General features: G+C 42.3%; 1 protein-coding gene across 5 annotated transcripts in view; it reads right to left on the bottom strand.

Moving 5' to 3' along the window:
• Positions 1 to 21122, bottom strand: part of gria1a (glutamate receptor, ionotropic, AMPA 1a) — a 76102-nt gene that overhangs the window by 26728 nt on the left and 28252 nt on the right. For 2 of the 5 annotated variants that reach the window (XM_073486848.1, XM_073486847.1), the window contains exons 5-12: positions 16686 to 16739; positions 13314 to 13472; positions 12633 to 12800; positions 11571 to 11675; positions 10980 to 11090; positions 6121 to 6327; positions 4679 to 4969; positions 4524 to 4603 (exon numbers count right to left, since the gene is read on the bottom strand). In XM_073486848.1, the coding sequence (XP_073342949.1) occupies positions 4524 to 4603; positions 4679 to 4969; positions 6121 to 6327; positions 10980 to 11090; positions 11571 to 11675; positions 12633 to 12800; positions 13314 to 13472; positions 16686 to 16739 (1175 nt within the window). Of the gene's footprint in view, positions 1 to 4523; positions 4970 to 6120; positions 6328 to 10979; positions 11091 to 11570; positions 11676 to 12632; positions 12801 to 13313; positions 13473 to 16685; positions 16740 to 21122 lie in introns of all 5 variants that reach the window. The other 3 variants (XM_073486846.1, XM_073486845.1, XM_073486849.1) reach the window with 2 other exon arrangements.

Here is a 21122-nt window from a genome sequence, read left to right on the forward strand (position 1 = left end):
TTGCCCCCGTTTGCCGTAAACTATTGGAAGTAAAATCCCTCTCTGGCTCTTAGTAAACGGATTTTAACCTCCTTTTTTCCCTGCAGCTGATTCACAGTGAAAGTATTCCATTGGTACTTCCCCGAGTAATGGTCCCATTAGATTTTGCAATATAAACAAGAAAATACAAATGTGAATTAATTGGGGCAAAAACATCTTTAAATATTGCACAAGCTCCTTAAATCCAAGCCTAAGGCATCATAACATGCTTTAAAATCTGGATGTGATCAGCATTTCTGATTCTGATCCCAGAAGCTGCGCGAAGCGACTACTGTACAACTTACTAACGCCAAAAATATTGTTATCCCATATGCCAGGTGAAACAGGAAGCTCCAGTGAATCTATGAGATGAGAGGGGATACGAGGCACATGATAAATTCTTACACAACCACCGGAAGAGGCAGAGTGATCTGCAAAGACCAGCGGGCAGAGCAGAGGAGAGTAGAAGAGGGCTGAAAAGAAGTGATTGGGAAAAAAGTTAATGGGTGGACGGGATGGATGGAGTTGTGTGTGTGTGTGTGTGTAGGGGGAGGAATCACTCTCAGAGTCCACCTGTCTGCAGAGATAAACACAGGGAGGGCCCAACAGCACGGACTGGGGCTTATGGGAGGGCCTGACTGACAGTGCTGACATTTAGAAAGAGCGAAGTAAACAAGGTCTCACAGAGAATAAATAGCAGTGGGAGCAGGGTGGCTAACACACACGCACACACACTTAAGTACTGTACACATTAATGCATCACGTCAATATATAAATAAATACACACATTTATGAGCACATGCACACACACACACGGAGCTGCCAGTATACCTTGACGCAGACATGCTGTCAGGCAGCAGACAAAGAAAGTGGCAATAAGAGCTTAACTTTAATAGAAGCGGTACACACACACACACACACACACACACACACAGGCAGACGAGGAAATTAAACACGCCTACTGATTAATCCAGGACAGAGTGGATCGTCAATGTTGTTCCTTGGCCTTTTGTCGCCGATTAAATGGAGAAGCATAAAGAGTGAAGTGCTTTGAGCTGCCTACCTCCGAGCTGAATGCACCTCCAGAACATTCTGTTCTCACCTCTTACTTAGAAAAGGCTCAGCGACGAGCGCTTTACAACCACCTGCTCTGCAAAAACGTCACCAAATTCAGCAACAGGATGATATTTCACACATTTTTTGTTCGTTAATGTTCTTTCACAACAAGGCTATAATAAACCTCAAATCAGTGGTTGAAAGTATGGTGCTGCAAAGTTTTGAAGTCTTTTAACTAAAGACCAAATAAAAATCACAGAAATCATTTCTATTGGAGTGGATGTTTAACTATTCAACATTAATTTGAACACTGTTTAGATAAAAAATGTACATGCAGCTCAATGAGTCGACACAGCATTGCTTACATGCAAATTCTTCATTAATAACTGTCAATTAAAGGGGCTCTATGTAACAATTTGTAGCATTAATTACTTTTTTATTGGCCAGATGAGAGCGGATTTAATGTGACCTGTAAAAGGGCACCTTTCCCCATCTTGCTAAGTTGCCTATACGAGCCTGTGTACGATTTGTTTAAGGTGTTTAATGCTGCTGAGCGCCACGTCTCAGTGCCGCTAACAATGAGCAACAGAAGCTAATAATAGTTTAGAAATGGAGTCCGCTAATGTCAACTAACAACCGGCTTCCTGTACGACACAGAAGTTCCACACAGCCCATTTAATACAATGTTGTTCGGCATAATGAGTACTTTTGCTTTTACTTTCTGTTATAATCATATATAATATATTTGAATGCAGGCCTCCTTATCTTAATTTGATATTTTCTCATTTATGGTGCTCGATATTTATTTTATGGTATAACAATTATCTAATAGTGTGAAACTAAATTCTAAATAAAGTCCAATTACAGAGTTGGAAATGGGTTAAGAGAAAGTGCATAAGGTTGTAAATGAGCTTAGACCAAAAATATCAAAAGAAATGAGCACACGCTCAGATGCATACGAGAACAAAAATGTTCCCACAAAAGCCTTTCTGGATTAAAAAAAAAAGAAGAAAAAAACTAATTCGCTCAAATCCCAGTAGCCCAAATGCAATGGCACACTGGGCTCATGTGAAACAGAACATGTGAGGTTACAAGTGTTGCTTTCATCTGACAAAACACAAGCAACACCATCACATATCCTCTTAAATCTAGCCGAGGAACTCAAAACGCTTTAGGAAATACATCAACACGCACCTCCGTGTGTTAATACACGCTGCGCTAACTAGAGCAACTAGGTCACCCAAATATTCAAGGGGAAGATGTTTCCTTCAGGGCAGCATTCAGCAGGGTGAAACATTCACTGTGTTGGTTTTTCAAGACACCAAGCAGACTCAACCATGCTGATCGCTACACAGTGGACTGCTACACCTGCTTACCCACTTGTGATGTTTTTTTAAAAAAAAAAAATGCTGTCGCACTGACTCCCACACTGTGTTCCACAAAGACACAAAAGGAGACAATGAGAGTCACCTTGGAAGGACATTGGAAGAAAAGGAAGATATTTGAATCAAGTCCTTGGAGGAAATGAGTCCTTACAGCTGTCACCCTTCACTGATGACACAAAGGAAATCTTCTGTTCCACCTGAACCTATTTAAATTAACCAATACCTGTCTGTGTGCACTTAAATATACCACAATACTTTAAGTAAAAATAGGTCCTGTTTCCTGACGAATAAAACAATAACTATTTTATTGCTACTGTTGTCGCATTTTGCCTCCACTTTATCTGTAAATGGAACCTCAGGCCGACTGTCTTGATACAGTTTTTACAACCAATGATGGACAACAATATGCGGCTACTTTGCAGTCAAAGGTGGCATGAGCAGAATTGCCTCGAGCACAGGAACAATCTGTTTTGTCCTCTTAAACTGAGAAAGGTCTTGCATCAGCAGACACTGCTTCCCCCCGAGCAAAACAAATGCAAATACTGTGCAAATATGCATGAACCCATGTGTGGTCAAGCCCACATACAGATACACAAATCCACACACAACAGAATGCATGTGTGTGTGTGCATGCAACGATGAACCACTGGGAACCAACAATATGCGGATGCATGGTGACATTCTCTCTGTCTCTGTTAGGCGTACAAGGAAATCGATAGTTATTGCCGATGCATTTTCTGGCTGCAAGAGAAGAAGACTCGGGACAATGGGCTTCATCCTGCAAGAGGCACAGAGTCTACAGGCTACAGAAAATGGTAAATGTCAGGTGAAGGCCCGTGGGAGTAAGGATCCAGTACCTACATCATGTACTGCTGAGCACCTACGTGCTGCCTGCAGGCTTGTAGGTGATTTTCTCCCGTCTGATATTTGTGTAAGGTAACAGCAAAGTGAAAATACATTTTGTAAATGTCACAAGATGGAAGCTGAGATAAAAAATGTCGGGAGTGTCACACATTGCTATAATTTCTTTAACCTTCAGCAACTCAATCAGGGAAGGCTGACTGAGCACTGCTGCTATTTCGCAGTAACACCCCTTGAGACAAATAACCACTTTATGGGAGCCTTGAAGCTCTCCCATATTGTTGGTCACTGATCAGCTTACTGAATATGATGCAGAGGTTTGTTCACCTAAATTACAAGATAACATGTCTCCTTACCTACATCTAGTTGGTGGTTTTATTTGCTCAGGCTTTGAAGGTATCCGACTCAAAGATTTTGAGATTTTTGAGATTTTCCCCAACACAATGGAGTTGAATGCACCTATACATAATGTACATGTAGCTTAATGTTTAAAGAGACAAGAAGCTCTGTGTCTGTCCATGACCTAACCTGTCTCTGCTGGTTCACAGCTTACAGTGATAATACTGACATTATCTTCTCATCTCCTTCTGCTAGTCCCTCTGGAAAGCTCAGAAAGTCGACCTCAGTGTCTCTAATTTCAGACACTTAATGAGATTTTTAATTGGTGACCTTTTGAGAATGGTTTCATGTCACAGCTCATGAGAGCACTCAAGGGGAGCCAACTCGTACCACTCAATACTCACACCAGGATCCTTCATAACACTCTGTCAAGGGGCTGGTATTTACATTTACCCGCCATATCGATAGACAGACAGATTGTTTTAAAGTCTGCAAACACCGGAGGAAGCAAAGTTTTTAATCGTCCGAGGAGTTCTCAGATTGTTTCTACCACCACAGGAGGACTCTGGAGACAGGAGGATTAAAACGCAATACGCTGCAACATGACCACATCATAAACTCCCTCCGCTGCTCTTCATCAAACTTTTATCACCGCTCTGTATGACAAGTGACTGGCAAAGAACAAAATCTCAATAAAAGAGCCCAACTGAGTTGAGCAAGAAAGCAAAGCAGCATGCTGAAGCGTTGGCAGACAGAAATATATTGTACGTAGGTGGTGCTTAGTGTCTCTTTGTGTACCAACAAACAAAAGCAGACTCAAAGCACCGTGGACGCTTCAAAATTTGAGGCCTGTTTGTCTCTTACCGTGGTGAAATATCACAGCCCTGCTGCATGAAGGCCCCCAGTGAGAACCAAAGGGAGTTGAAGATGCCGAACTCATTGGTCTGCTCAGGACTCTGCTGGTTGGGGTTCTGCTGCGCCGGTGTCTGGCCCTGCTGCACCCCATTGGAAGCCGACGCCTGGGTGGGAGTCTGCGGCTCACCTCCCTCTTCATAGTCCTCAGCGTGCCACTCGTACGGGCTGAACCGACTGACGAGGAACAGGACGACGCTCACGCCAATGTAGGCAAACACAATGCACATCCAGATCTCGTAAGCCAGCGGGTCCAGGAACGAAAACACGCCAGGTTTGGATTTGGTGGGTTTCTTGATCATGATGGAGATACCCAAGGACATGAAGGGCTTGGAGAAGTCGATCACTTCTTCACGGACCAGGGTGATGGTCAGAGGAGCCACAGCCACATCTGCTTTCTGTGGGAGGGACACAGAGCAGCCAGCCATGTAAACACAAGTACACAACATCATCAGTCGGTCTGTCTTTTAAGGTCTACAATGTCTGAATGGGATTAGAACGTTATCAAAACACCTATAGCAAAGATTCAAGTAAAGACTATGTGTAGAATTTTTTTGCCTCACTGGCCCGATGGCTCCATGAATGGCCATGTAGTCATGGCCGAAAACCTCAGCCATGCTTGGTTTCGGTTGCAAAAGTATGAGATTTTCATACAACGGTATACCTGGAAACCCTGATATGACTGCAACTATATAGGGCCAATTAGCAAATGGTAACAACAATGCTAACATGCCAAACAGATGGGTGACCATGGTAAGCATAAAACGGGGTAAACATCAGCATGTTAGGATTGTCATTGTGAGCATGTTAGCATGCTGACATTAGCATTTAGCTCAGTTGTACAGCTGTGCCTCAGCAGAGCCGAAGATAGTCTTGCCCGTGCCCAGGAAAACATGTTCTCCAAAGGCCTCCTGAACAGATTATTTTAAGGGTTAGACAGCCCTTTTGGGCCTGGGACAACTGACCTTGTTTCCCCTCCGCCTGTCAGCTGCCTCAGTGCAGCCTCACAGAGCATTTAGCACGGCTGTAGACATACAGGTTGTGTCCGAAAGAGAGTGAGTTTGCCATTTTGTAGCCTGGATGTAAAGTAGCAGTTATTATACCCTATATAACTGACGCAAATTATTCCACAGTGCATAGTGAAAAGTAGTATGCAACTGATGGTGACTAACCAAGCATTATACACCATCATGCATCGTGCTGGAGAGACAATAGAAATGACCTGAGTGGTGTCCAATCTGGTCTTTTTGACACTACCACTGAGGAGAGGGGGCAATCAGCACATTTCCGACTCTGCACAAAGTCACTTTAAATGCGGCAAAAGATCAAGACAGACAACTAAAACAAAGACTTAACTTTGGTTGATTGGGTTTTGTATACAGTATTGTCAATTTAGTCAACGGTCAACATACTGCATCTCAAAAAGAATAATCAAATGATCACATTCTGCTTCATTTATGTTTCAAACAGTGTCCCAACTCTTTTGGGTCTGTGTTGTGTATCCATTTTTAAATGTGCAATAATCCAACAAAAAACTCTGTCCGCTCACCCCATACACCAGTTCTCCCACCATGCCGTTCCACATCTTGGTTTCCGGATCCCTGGCTCCATATTTTCCGTCTGAAACAACCTTCAGTTTGTACTGGTAGCCCACATGTTTGGCAATCTCCGCAGCCAACTCGACAATGTAGCCCTCGTACTTATCGTTCCCCGCAAGCTGCTCGTGGTTCTTCTTCAGCATCACATATGGAGACTCCTGTTGGATGGAGGACAACCATGAGTCAGTTTTATTTCAGTTACATGATGCAAACAGAAAGTCACTGATCAGTTTCTGAACACATTTCTGATTTAACTGCTGCTCAAGCAAAATGCACAGTGATAACCATCACTTCCTGACGCAGGCTCTTGGGAGTAGTACACCTTTGACAGCAGGGCAGTTTGTTAAGCTAATAATGTCAAAGACAGCATTATGAGTGATAATAAAGCTTTAGCATGTAGTTAAGTTTTTATATTACTATTTAAGCAGTTTGGAAGGGATGTTATGGATGCATTTTATGCTTCTGTGCAATTCATCACATGTCTTTTTACAACTTGTTCATAGCTTAGGCTTCGGGAAAAAAAAATCTTACTTGGCGCAATATACAATCGTGCCAAGAAAAGGTTTGAAAGAAAGGATAATTGTAGGATATTACAAGGTATTATTTCAGCTTTGTTCCTCGAAGGTGTGGTGTGTAATCCAGACACAATAGGTGTCTAGGTATGATCATTACAGCAGCATTGCCGCATTGAAAGGAGAGTTGATAACATCATTACAGCTGAGAAAATATCAGAGCTGAGATGAAGTATCTGTGTGTGTGTGTGTGTGTGTGTGTGTGTGCTATATAGACGGCGACAGAGACATTGCTGACCTCTGCTCCAGACCGGGCTGCTCTTCTTGTTATATCATATCAACATTTGTACGTCTCACACTGATTGGGTGTACTGAGAAATCACAGCTGACACGACACCTGGGGCTCCGGTTTACTTTCAGAAAAATGTATTTCATAGAGAATTCCAGTCAACTCGTTCTGAATTGTCCACCAGCACTTGGAGGGCCTCAATTCCCACAAGTTGTTATGTGTGCCTGCTTTTAGCTAAGGCTGTGCTGAGCTGAGCAAATCCTGCCATCATATTTCATCAGGGTCTAGAGGCGAGGGGGGGGGTCCTCTGTGTGTTACAGTTATCTGGGTTCTCCTGCTCTTTATGGTTGAGGTGAAGGTAATCATTGTTACACATGGAAACCCGAGGCCCACTGGTAGGGAAACGGCACCCGAGGGAGATGGTGGTGAGAAAGGTCTGGCGTGCGCCACTCCGGCAGGGTATGCACTAGCAGTCACAGACACACACGTGCGAGTGTGCATGCATGCCCTCACGCACATAGACACAATCACAGTTGAACACAGGCACACATGCACACAGAGACATGGCACGGCATACACAAGGTCCTGCTGGACTCGGTCTCATTGACCTCCAATGGTTCTACTGAGATCTGCTGTCACTCAGCTATGCTTAATATAATACAGACACAGGAAAGAATTCATTTGAAACACATTCAAACTCACAAAAGTATATAATATGTTTGATAAGTTTTACCATTAGTAGAATTGTCAAAATCAACCTATTTTATTCCTCTGATGAGACCAATTTACCTCGAGGGAATTTTACAAATTACATAACTTGCTCTGGCATGAAAGCATATCAAAATAACTGCACTTATTTTAACACTTGCACACAGCGAGTACTCCATTAACTCCTAGCATGGCAAAACTAAAACCGAAAATTCTGGTCATGGCCTGGTTTTAGTGTAAAGCCCCGATTGTGAAGGCACCGAGCTCGAGTGCTCCATTAAACATGTTCTGCTTCACCCCTCTGGATCTCCTGCTAACCCGGGCCTGGTCTGCATGCGCAGGCTGGGACAGCAGGGATTGTGGGAAAGCAAGAAGTGTTACCTTCACGTTGGCAAAACAACACACTCCCTCAGGCAACGACTCAGTGAGCACAGAAGTTATAAGGTGTAAAAACTCTACCGCTGCCCCACAGCCCAATGACTGTTCACACCTTATCTCTTCTCTTAGGTTCCAAGACAGAGAACCAATTTATCTTCCTGGAAAAGGGGACACTGATAGGAGATTATGTCAGAGAGAGTTATTTTAGGTCCACACTCTTGGGAGACTGCAACCTTCGGGTTTAAATGAGGATTTTCACATATTTTTAAATTAGATGCCGATAGATTACATGTTAAGTTTTGGATGGTAGGCTCCCACTTTTCTGTCTGATGTTCCTCCAAGTCCTGTAAAGTTTCCCTTCATCAACACCACCTGTCGTTTGACAAATGTGTTAGTTCCAATTATTTTATTTTTGTTATTACATAAATAGTTATATATATATGTTTTAACATTATATAAAAGTAGATAATGTTGCACAATGTTTTTATACAATCTAATTCTCAATCTCAAAGGTGCAGTATGTTTTTTTGGGAAAGAAATTTTAATCAGAAGAGAAAGATGCCTTATCAAACTAAATAAACAATCTCTCTTTGTTTTCATGACTGAATAAACCGAATAAACAAACTGATCTTAAAGGACAACACAATCTCACACTGTTTTACTTTGTTTATATGTGGCGGACCCTGCCACCTATCTAGCTTCAAACAGTGTTCTGGGGACCTTATTATCCTCTGAGAACAGCTTGTTTATTCAGTTATGGACAAAAAATATATTTCTCAGTTTGTATTATTACCTCTTTAATATTGTAAATATTAAAATTCTTGGTTTGAATTTCTCCTCCAAAACTACATAGTGACCCTTTAAGGTTAGTTGCAATCATAAGTATTATTATACACAAAAACTATTTCAAGTATTTATTTATTTAATTTAGCCATTCAACTGTTTATTTGGTTTATTTCATTATTTATTGTTTTCTAATTAAATCATTTTTGATGTTGCCACATTTTCAAATCGCACAGGACTTCTTGAATCACGACTGAGAAAACTTTTATGACAGCTTGGGAGTATTCATACCTGATTACTCACATACAGCAGCTGACCCTGAACACACCAGATGAGCGCAAAAGTAGCTTAAATTAGTTTTTATTGAGGAACATTATCTTACCCCTTTGTGAGTTAAATCAGGAGTAAACAAACTGTGCAAGCTAGGCTACATAGCTCCTTTATAATCAGCTGAATTGGTTTGATTAGTTTTATTGCTGGGTTTATTTAGGAACGCTCACCATCGCAGCCATTTTAGCCCCATTTTGTTGCCTCTGAGGCAATTCTTCCCCCCCAAGTGGGAAATACAGTTAACATCAGAGATTCCCCATATCTTAATTACACCTAACTTGCTGACGTGAAGTTTTTCCAACCAGGGCGCTTGTATTTATGGTCTGCATGACATGACATGAATGCAGTGTTACATGACGATTCACATTGTTAATGTCACCATTTATTGTTGCATTAAGCTGCTTCCTGCTGACGCTACAAGGTCCCTGACTGAAAGCCTGCCTCTTTAAAAGGATTGCACAGATTCAGTGCTGCTAATGCTTTTTCCCCCATTATTCCATATTGTCTCTCAGCTCCATCACCTCCACAAAGCCTTTATCTGGTGAGGAGTGAATTTCTCTTAAGGGAAGTGCATAGATGAAATCTTTTACCCTATTAAACCCACACAGTGAAGAAGAGCTGCGCACACATTGCCCTGCTGGACCTGAAGACTGCAGCAGAATTTCTAAATTCAGCAGTTTTTTACACATTTCATCCATATATTGGACAGCTACATCTGCTACAAGTCCTACAAAATTACATAGCTGCAGCGATTCCCACAGATAAAAGACATTCCCACATGAAAGAAATATACCAGGAGCACAAAGAGAACCAGCGCCGGGCTCGAGGCATCTACAGACGTCTCAGTGTTCTCTGATATTAAATTTTCAACAAGATGCAGACACACTGAACATCCTGTAAAGGTATACTACCATCCTTATGACCCTTTACTGTATATGAATCAGATATTGCTAGCTGTGTTACTTTCTTTTAAGAGAATGTCATGATAACCTAGCTGCCATGTGAGCTGGACAGACTGAATCTTTGCCAGCGTGTTCTCAAACCTTAACAGAGCTCTGTCTGTGTTATTTAGGCCAGGAAACTCACAACAACCTGGACGAGTCGCGTCAAACACCCTGATGGTAACATCTGAGCCAAATAAAGAACATTAGAGTACAGAGAAATGAAGGACACACTGACACTTCACAGCCTCAGAAATGAGTGTTTTCCACAGCTATACAGTGCCTAATAACTACTAATATCAGTGGCAGACTCAGTATTTTTTGATGGGCAGGGTTGAAAAAAATAAAAGGACTGTATGTGGTGGGACACCAGCACCAGAAAGCCATGATGCATTTATGGTGAAAGGGAAGGAGTTTTAAGTTTTTGTACTCAAGTATTTTTTCTTTCTCTAAGTTACTTTTTAACGGCAGTAATCTTGTGAAAAAATACTTCAGCCTTCCAGACTGATTCCTTGTGTCTCTTCGCTCCTCGTGCTATCTTTCATACGTATTTTGAATTTGTGCAGTAGAACTCTGCGATCCTGTAATCTGGTGTCCCCAAGACAAAACTTGTTACTTGTATTGTACTTGCCAAAATACAGTGATTCTGATTCGAGGCAAGCCTTAGTCCAACAGACAGAAGTTCGCAGAACAGAGTTGGGAAGGGAGCGAGATATAATCACAGATGTCTGCTGAACTCTTTCAGGGGCCTGAACTTTAAGGAACTCTATCATAAAAGAAAATGAAAAATGTTACCCTTCCTTTCTCTGTCTCTCCCCTCTCACACACACACATAAATCCCTCCACCTTTCTATTTTACACGGACTTACCAAGATAGTGGTGACTATGTAAGTCCTGTTCTGCAGGCCGTAAGTGTCGTTGCTGCCTCTCATGAAGCTGGCTGTAGTCACGTACTTCTCATCTTCATTCCAGTAGCCGACCTAAGACAAAGAGGATACGTCACAAACCAGGGCCAGTATTTACTGCTAACAGTGACAAATTAAATCAAGCAATTTAAAGCGAAAGAAATCCACATGAACACAGTGGACCTCTTTAGAAATGACAATCACACATGCTTTAGCAGAAAAGCCTGTCATTATTTTTTCAAATAATGAAAATTGAGGCAGATTGTAGGATAAATCCTCGTCTCTGATTGTTTTTTTCTGTGATTAATCACGTGATCACTTGAGAGCTGCACTGAAAGGTTACTCTTTCACATCAGCGTATGCATGAGTAAATGCGTCTTAATCTGCAGTCGGTGAAGAACTATTTTACTCCTAAATTGTCTCTTTAGATCATTCGTAATTGCCCATACTTCTCTTGGACCTAAAATGGGCCACAGTGTTAGTCCTATAAAAAGCTTGCGAGCACATTTCTCCAACAGCAAGAGTAAACATCTTAAATTGCCGCCTCAGGCGTACCTTCTTGGGTCCAGAGGGCGCCAGTTCCATGACGCTTACAGTGTAGTTGGTTCTCCGGCCTTTCTCATTAAACTGAATGTGACCGGTCAATCCATCAATACGGACCTGTAACGGTGACACAGATGAGTAAATAATGGCTTCCGTGAAGTACGTCATTCATACAGACAATTTTCTTCATGTCTGCGCTGGAAGCAGGCATTTGCATGTCACGCTTACACACGATGCATGTTAAGGCATGGCTTGTATGGGACTCATTTGTGAAAAGCGCCCGGGTCCCCTCGGTGAATGGCAGACGGACAGCGTGCGTGTATGTGTACAGTGCAGCGTGTTTGTCTTGGCTGTGTGATGGAGTTAATTGAGCGAACATGGCTTCAATCTCCAGTCTATCCGCAGGCAGATGGCTAGATTGACTCTGAGCAGGCCTCTGCACAGCCACTCTGCAGACAGAGCCTCGGGCTGCACACACACACGCACACACACTCACACACATTCGCACACAATTATATGTATGCCCTCGCAAATATAGTGCATTAACTATACGTCCATACTTCATGTAAATGATGTTCCAGAGTAAATTAATAACATATTTGACTCTTAATTGTCTTTTTAATTGGCAGGTCTATTTATGCAACATCTTTTTTAAATACAAATTTAAATATAATAAATTACTCATCCTCATACATGCATGAGTGTCTGTGGGTCTCCCCCGGGAATGAGAAGTCTCACAGCCGGCCCAGCATTTCTATTTACATAGCCAAATATTACATTCCTAAACTCAATTGCTGATGTCATATTTCATGATGATCACGGCGGAGTGTTATTGCCTGCAGGTTTTGTTTACTAGCCACCATGTCACATTTGATACTGGAGATCTCTCCTACGACTTAATGTGAACTTTACACGACAGAATGAGACCTAATCTGTTCAGCCAGCCCTAACTCAGGAGCTGTTAGCCAATGTGCCACTCAAGAATTTGCCCAAGTGTGTGCGGGTCGGTGGCTATAGCTGCACGTGTGCGCACGCATTAGCCTTAGCGCGTTCCGATGTATGATGAGCGCGGACCTGCTGCAGAGCTCTCTGGATGTCTATGCCCTGTCCCCAGGGAGCTGGTGGGTTTGCAAGACACTCTCCAGCGTTGCCCCTGCGAGAGATGTCTATCCTCTGTCTCCTTAGGTTCTGGAAGGCTGTGGACATGACTTTCACCCCGTCGTATGTCAGAGCGCCCGTGTACTGCGAAGAGAGAGCACAACATTAAAACAGAGGCACTTATAATTTTGTGATAAAATCTATGAATTTTAAAAGCAGCTTCAAATCCTCCAGCTTTGCTTTTACACCCACTGACATTGTTTCTATTACTTTAAGTTTGACTTCCACACAAACTGTGTGTAGATTTGCAAACAGTCCTCTGTCTCAGCTGGTTGTTACGGCAAAAATCAATAATCATTTCACAGCAGAGATCCCAGATCTGAATCACCAATCTCGGGTCGGATCAAGGGTTATCTGCCCACCAAATTTAATAGAAACCCTTTCATAACTTTTTGCAATATGCTGCTGATGGTCACAAACAAACTCACTGACATGGGAAATAACAACCTTCTCGGCTGGTAACCAAAACCTCTCACAGAGAATCGGTTATCATGACTCTCTCTGAGAAAAATCATGACTTAGCTTAGCATATCTTTTTAGTAGCATATCCTGTACGACCTCTTTTATTAAGAAAGAAGAAGGGAAAAGGAGTCGTACTTTGAGTCCACTCTTGGGCACTTTGGAGTCTTTGTTGTCGAACTCCATCCACTGCTGGACGACACGGCTGACGCTGGGCTCAGAGTTGTTGACGAGCTGGAAGCCGGTGATGTTCGCCCCACCTTTCCTCAGGTCTGTCAGATCGATGTCCAGGAAACCCTGAGACAGGAAGTGGGCAGGCAGAGAGGTGAAGTGAGACATTCAAGGCAATAGTACGTATATGCAAATACAACTAGAATTTCATTTATAAGTGCAGTGCACGATTACCTTGATCACATGCAAAGCAGAATATTGCACACACAGAGATATTGCATTTCATCAGATTCAGGCCTACTAGATGTTTTTTAAGTGAAGGACATTTTGTAATAAGTGACCATGATATCTATCTCGATAGATATCATCTATCTCGATAGATATCATGGTTTGGATTCGACTTCTCGCACTACAAAACCGATACATCAATGATACAGACAATGATTTGGAATGCAGTCAGGAACATGAGAGATGATCCCAACATGGCCACATCAACTCAACTGACAGGCGGTCCACGCATCAGTTTAGGAGACACAAGACAGATCTGCGGGGTCACTAGTCTTCATAGATTCTTTCATTTAAAGGGAAATAATGTTTCTGAAATATTTTGACGTTATGTCAAAGATGTCTATGGATTGTGTCACAAAGATAGCTACTGAAATTAGCATGCTAACCAACCCCTTTGTCCCATAGGTCCAAAGCTCTACTGAGCTTAAGAGCTAACATGTACAAACAGACTACAGTTCGCATCATTTAGTTACTCTGGTAAAATTCTGCCTCTAGTTTTTGGAGGTAAAAATTCAACAGTTGGCAAATTCTTACATACTGCAGCTTTGAAGGATTTTCAGAGGCCTAAAAAATGTGCTAACTTTGAACAGAATGGCACTCATTATACCCTGAGAAATGTTAAAGTTAACTTCCCTGGATCCGTCCCTTTATCCGGATCCGCACCAAAAATTAATGATCCTCCATCCTTTATCCAAGTTCCGTAGAAATCTGTTCAGCAGTTTTTGTGTAATCCTGCTGACAAACCAACCGACTATTTTCTTTCTATTCAATCATCTTGTGACTCCCCTGAGCGGGTCACAACCCCCAGGCTGTGAACCAGATCAGAGTCAAATATATACTTTGTATTCTGTATGTATTAGTGCAGCACTAATTACTGTTTGGTTAGCAGATGTTATTTTCACCTTTTGTTGTTTCTCTTGAGAATTTTACAAAAAAACATTATTTTGGCTGAATTGGTCCTGATCAGTGACGAGGTGTCAGAGTAGGCACTGCTTCGTTTCAGAGGGTCACAAGCCTAAGCGGTGGCAGTTCAGCGGCCTGGCATTAGAGGGTTATTCTTCAGAACGTTGTGTCTTATAGTTCCTGTTTTTAACTCTACCATCAAAAGCGCAAGGGTTAATAGCATAATGAAAACGACAAATCCTCCTTTTTACTTAGAGAGGTTATCCCATTGAGCGGGCTTCATCTCTGTCTTTTTCCTGAGGGGCAAAAATGGTGAGAAAGAAAATAAAAAAAAATTCATTTCATGGCTGGAGCAGGCCGGAGCTAATCTCCGATAGACTGAGTCCTCATAGGCTGCACTGTTAACAAAGGCAGGATCAAAACCTTATAGGCTACTGTGAACAATTGAAGGGATGCCTCAGGCAGAGTAGAATGGAGACAGAAGCGATTTACTGTAATGGTATCTCTCCTACTTGTATTTTTTCCCCTGACTATTATGTGGAGACGACGGCTGTTTTTCAGAGAGCTGGAGAGGCAGATTCGGTCTCTCTGCAGGCTGCCTGTCAGCGTGGGGAGAAGAAGAGGCAGACGAGTGGGGAATGGGTGGGAGTAGAAATGCCGCTGGAGGGAGGGGGAGCAGATTTGTCTGTGATTTGTCTAAAGATTTAAGAGCAAACTTTTTGACTGATGAGAAGAAAAGGTGCCCCTCCGGATCGTCTCCCACTCGCCAGGCATCCGTCTGACAACACACACCTTTCTATCCTTTCCCTTTCTTCTCTGCTCTGATGTTTGTTTCATGTCGTTTGAAGCTTCGGCTCTCTCTCGGCCACGTTTCTTTACTTCAAACTCTCACTTGTTTACACTCTCTGATCTTCATATCAAACGCAGTAAAGACAAATGGCCGTTAACTAACATAAAGTGCAAACTGTTTCATGCCCCTCTGGTTTTGGGGAGGGTCCGCACGGTGACATGTAGAAAATGAAGGCGAGCTCGAGCTTCAGAAGACAAATGCGAGCATAGAAAAAGGGTGTTGAGTCTCCTCAGCCCCCTCCTCTCACCACCGTCTCCCTAATGTACCTGTGTGTGCTGCCAGGTGTCCATATTTCTCGGCTGAGCAGACAGAGTTTGTGTTTTTTTTCTGCTCCATGTATGAGCTAATGCAGTGCAGTGAGCTGAAGAGGTTACTATAGAAACTAGCTGTTGCGAGCGCCGGACATGGAGGGGGGTATTTCCGACAGATAATTTAACCACATTTGAGCATTAACTCAAAGTCTTTTTACTTTTTCTCCGTCGCACTGTGCTTTGTTTTCACACAAACAGCAGCAGACGCACACACAAGTTAAGTCAATTAGAGACGTTTCTAAAAAAGGTGCAAGGACAAAGAAAAAGTAATTATTTTTGCGCAAACCTTTTAATGGAGCCATTATAAATGACTGTGGCCACTTTGCGTATCAGCTGTTATTAACGTCCGAGCCTTATCATTTTAAATTAAATCTGGCAAACGGGCCAGACAAGAGAGATTGAGCCAATCTTAAAGTCCAGCAGTGAGAGATTGTTCACGCCAGCAGCTGCATATTAATGCTGTTATTAGTACAGCTGCTGCTGATGTCAATTTTCTTTTCATTTGGTTGCATTTAGTGAGTCTGAGCAGTGCTGTAGGGGCCTACATACCATTTGCGCTAAGAAAATGGCAGCAGACAAGGAGAGCTAATGGATATAAGCTCGCACACATTGGCTGCCTGAACTTTTTCTGTCACTGTGAGTCTGCAGAGATTTCTGTCTGACTGTCACACGTTTACTGTTAGTCGACTACTGTGCGGCTGTTATGTCTGCAGGCTTGACAGTGCAGCAACTGAATATATGATGTAGCTGAAGAGGAAAATGGGGATGAGAGAACATAAAAGACATAAAACCCGGTAGTTTTAGGCTAAATTATTCTGCACATGCGAGTCTATTAAATTGGCAATAAAGTACTGAAAGTCTGGAATCCTGTTAAGAGCCACGTTTAATAGCGACGCAGCTTCAACAAGGGATGAAAGTATGTAGACGAGCATGCGGAAATTTTTCTAAGAAAATCTAAAATGCAGAGATATAATGATGATTTCTTACCAGGTTGGCCAGGATGTAGTGGTAGCTCTTTGCATTCTTGCCTTGTTCAACAATCTGGAAGACAAGGTCAGAGGAGAGAGGGAGAATAAAACGCCTGTGATACACAAACCAACCTCCCGCCTGTGTGTGTTTGTGTGTGCGCGACTGAGAGAGAGAGGTTTTGACATTGTCTCAGCAGTAAACCTGCTACAGTGTACAGTACTTGACCTTGTGCAGGACAGAGAGAAGGCAGAGTAAAAGGACTGAGCAATGAACATTTGATACAACTTAACAAAGATCTCCTTTTAATACCTGAGTAAAATGTCAACATGTCAACAGATTATAACTCTATATAATATAATATCCTTTCCTCTCCTCCATCCCCAGTAATGAATGGTATTACTGACATGTACTGCAGAGCTGGCCCGACACTCCCACGAAAACAGCAACATACAAAGACCGCCAGCAGCTAAACTGACGAATTCACCTCAATATCATAATCATGAAGGCATAAAACAACCAGAGCTGAAGAGTGAAAAAGCAAGAAATTAAAGTTATAATCACAAAACAATTAACAATTCAATGGAAATAAGAAATAGACAGGGCTTAAGTTGTGGCGGACCCTGCCAGAACAGGATCAGGGGCCTCCCAGACTGGGACCGGCACCTATTTGATCGGACCTGGCACCTTCTTTGTCACTATCAAAATCAGTAAATACATTTTTTGTAATATTCGATGTAATCTATTCTGTTCTTCTTTTATTTCCCATCGAAGTGACTCCTAAAAGCCGCCTGTCTGCATATTTTGGATGCATTTTAAATCAGATTTAAAAAGAGACATAGACAGAGAGAGAGAGCGTCTAAATATCTAAAGCGTTAGTGTCTGAATATTTTGGCATATGATCATGTGCTGTGCTGTGTTATGGTTCAAGGAATATAGCTAAATTAGGACGAGTGTGTGTGTGTGTAGGTGCGAGCTGTCCAGAGTACTGAGACATGGCGGAGGAGATGATGGAGAGACAGACAGAACATGTCACTTAGTTCAGTTTCTTAGCCCACTGCTTTCCGTGCCCTAATTTCATTTCTCTCCACGCTTGTAGCAATCCAACACACACAGGAGGGAAACGACAGGAAAAAGAAGGGACAGTTAACGAGACAAAGAGAGAGAGAAAACAGTGAATAGCTGTTTCTATGCGCCTCTCAGTACTGATTTTGAGTGATTATCACGAATGCTGTGATTAATAAAAGTAAATAAAAATGCTTTATTTGTGATTTACAAATTAAGCACTGGAAATACAGTCGAATGAGCTGAATGCACGCTGTCAATTCGAATTAATCTTACTTAAAGGTTTACATTTGAGTTTAAAACATTCAGAAAATCAAAACATTATCAACAGAATGTGACGAAGACAACACTTTTGATGCTTTTTGTCAAAGTCGTCTATGTATTGTGTTGCAGAGGTATCTACTCAAGTTAGTATGCTAACCAGCTAGCCCCCGGCCTGAAAGCCTTTGTCCAAGCAGTAGTCCAGCTAGCTGCACGGTTACTGGGCTAAAAAGCTAACAGTAGCAGCAGTTCACATCACTCTGGTAAAATGCTGCACCCTATTTTTTGGGAGTAGGAATTCAACAGGAGGCCAATTCTTACTTTAAAGCTGCACCATGTTGTTTTGGTGAAGACATTTGAATCAGAAGAGAAAGATCTTCATTGACTGATTGTTTTTTATGCTTAAACAAACTAAATAAACAAACTGTCTTTGTTTTCATGAATGAATAAACAAACTGACCTTAAAGGACAACACAGTTTCATACTGTTTTACTTTGTTTATATGGGGCGGACCCTGCCACCTTTCTAGCTTCAAACAGTGTTCTGGGGACCTTATTTTCCTCTGAGAACAGCTTGTTTATTCACTTATGGAAAACATAAATATTTCTTCTCCAAAACCACATAGTGCCCCTTTAAACAAGCCTGAAAACCATAAAGTGCAATAGAATGACTATCCCAAAATACTACATCATTTCATATTGAAAAATCTGTCTGTGTATTCCAAAACACGCTCTTCTTCATCCTCTTCTTCATCCTATCAAACTACGCACAGTTTAGTGCCTTGCTGCCTCACGCTGGTGTAGAAACATAATTGTTTACCTTGTTGTAAGGTGATTGTTTTGAATTAGCGTCACTCAAAAACAAAAGTGATGATAAGCGCATAAAGTTAACTAATTCATGGATATCAGGACAGCTAGAATAAACAGTGCACATTACATATTCCACTTCATATCCTCTCGACTTTTACGTGTCGTAAAAATTGCAATCAGTCATCAATTTGTAAATGTAATACTGTTTACTATATTCGCCTCCCTCCCCCTCCTCTTTACTCTACTTTCAATATTGCTTCCCTGAGAGCTCTGATTTGATCTTTGATCTAATATTCAAACAACTATGATATATTATCCTAGTTCCCTGGAACTCCAACGTGGTCTAACAATATCTTCAAATAATAAAGTCAGTCAGCGCTGAACTGTGCCACAAGCCCCTCTCCCTCGCCTACGCTCCATCTCTCTTCTGCCTGCACTGCTGTCATTCTCTAACTGCAGGCGTCGCAGGTCAGCCGAACACCGAGGGTCAGGACAGTTTGAACATTACGGTTAGGGGGTGTACTATGGTGCCAAAGCTGGTTTATTTATACATGAAATGGGCACACTAGACACCACTTTGACTGACATTTGAGTGATTATGTGACGTAAGATGAAAAAAAAATAAATCTAGGCCGGTGGCACTAAAGGCAAGCAGTCTGGTCCAATGCCTAAATAGAGAGCCTGCTGTACTGTTCAACAAATACGTGTGTGTATGTGTCGTCGAAACACACTGGGCGGTCACACAGCAAAAGGCAGAGTGGGCATCACTTATTCAACGCCTTGCATCCAATTAATAGCCCAAGCACAGCGGACAGAGTCTGTTCAGGCACTACGCATGACCTCACACATTTTTCACTCGCGAGCGTTTCCCCTCATGTATACAACAGGGAGTGTACTCATTTGTTTGTGTGTGTGTGTGTGTGTTGTGTATGTGTCTAATGATGCTGTAGGTCATGACAGAAGGTGGCATTTGTTATTAATGGTGACCCCGGCACAAGGCGGGCCCTGCGGCCGGGCCCCAGGCAAGGAAAAACTAGAAGGAAGGAAGTGGGGGGGGGGGGGCAAGCACTAATGCTGACACCAATACACCCGACACCGGGGGAAAACGCACATTACTGCCACAGTGGAGCTTCAAATGGAAATGTTTTGGATGCGAATAGCTTTTTAATTATACATGCAAATTTGAGGAGTCACTCAGAGTTCATCCCCAAGAGAACGGGTCACTTTTTTTGTCTCGTTTTTTGAGGTAGCTCTTCTGTCACAATGAACGTTCGCCATCAATATTCAGCTTATACGAGGAGTCACCCTCAGGATACTGTCGGTGACATTATCGTAAGAGAATCTGTGTACTGTATCAGATGAATGAGATGAACACAGGGGCGAGTTTAAAGGGCAGAGGTGTGTGTGTGTGTCTGTGTGTGTGTGTGTGTGTGTGCCATTGTTTGGGTGCAGAGAAACGTGGAGGCAGGGAGCAGATGATTGATGGTGGCCGTCTGAATGGAGAACTTCTCAGGCTCAGCTCCTGTAAACTGGTGAGAACTGATGCAATAACCTTAACTGAAGACACCAGGCCATCAATAACATTCACACGGAGCAGCCATGTCCTACACATACAGATGGGGACTGTGTGTGTGTGTTGTGAACATCATTAAAGTGCATGTGTGTGTTTTTTTTGTTTTTTTTTGTACTGGAACAGAAGAAAACTATACAAATTTGACAGAAAACAAATAAATCATGTAAGTGACATAAATGAGCAGAACTATACAAATGAGAAAAATTGCCTGTGTGGACAAAGTGGTTGCGGGTGTGTAAGTGTGTGACATTAATTGGCTGTCCCCCTTAGTTACTGTTGCTATGTCTGTCAAGATTTTCATTCTCACACAGCACATATGCATTCTTGGCAGACATTGTGACTCATCATGGCGGACGAAGCACAAGTGATACAAATTTTGTTAAAGGATAAGTTCACCCAAATATGAAAATTAAGTCATTGTCAACAAGGTTGAGCCCGCTGACGCTTACAGCTACAGTGAAGATTTCAGCTTTGTAAAGGGTGTAAACGTCTTTTCAAACCAATTTGGAATCTCAGGGCTTTTGGAGACTTATGCAAGCTGCACAGAGCCGTTTTATGAGCCATTCTCGGGTCTTTTTTAACGTTTTAAAACAAGTCCCTATTAGGGTTAGGTGATATATAAAAATTTTCCAACTGGCCACCGTCAGCCCATCAATCGGCGATTGCCAATATATTCAATTTTTTTGTATTTAAACTGGACCGCAACCGGCAAGCCAATGGAATGCAAAGGTATGGTACCGGCAAAGGACT

This window comes from Pagrus major, chromosome 18, assembly GCF_040436345.1.
Source record: "Pagrus major chromosome 18, Pma_NU_1.0".
Taxonomy (NCBI): domain Eukaryota; kingdom Metazoa; phylum Chordata; class Actinopteri; order Spariformes; family Sparidae; genus Pagrus; species Pagrus major.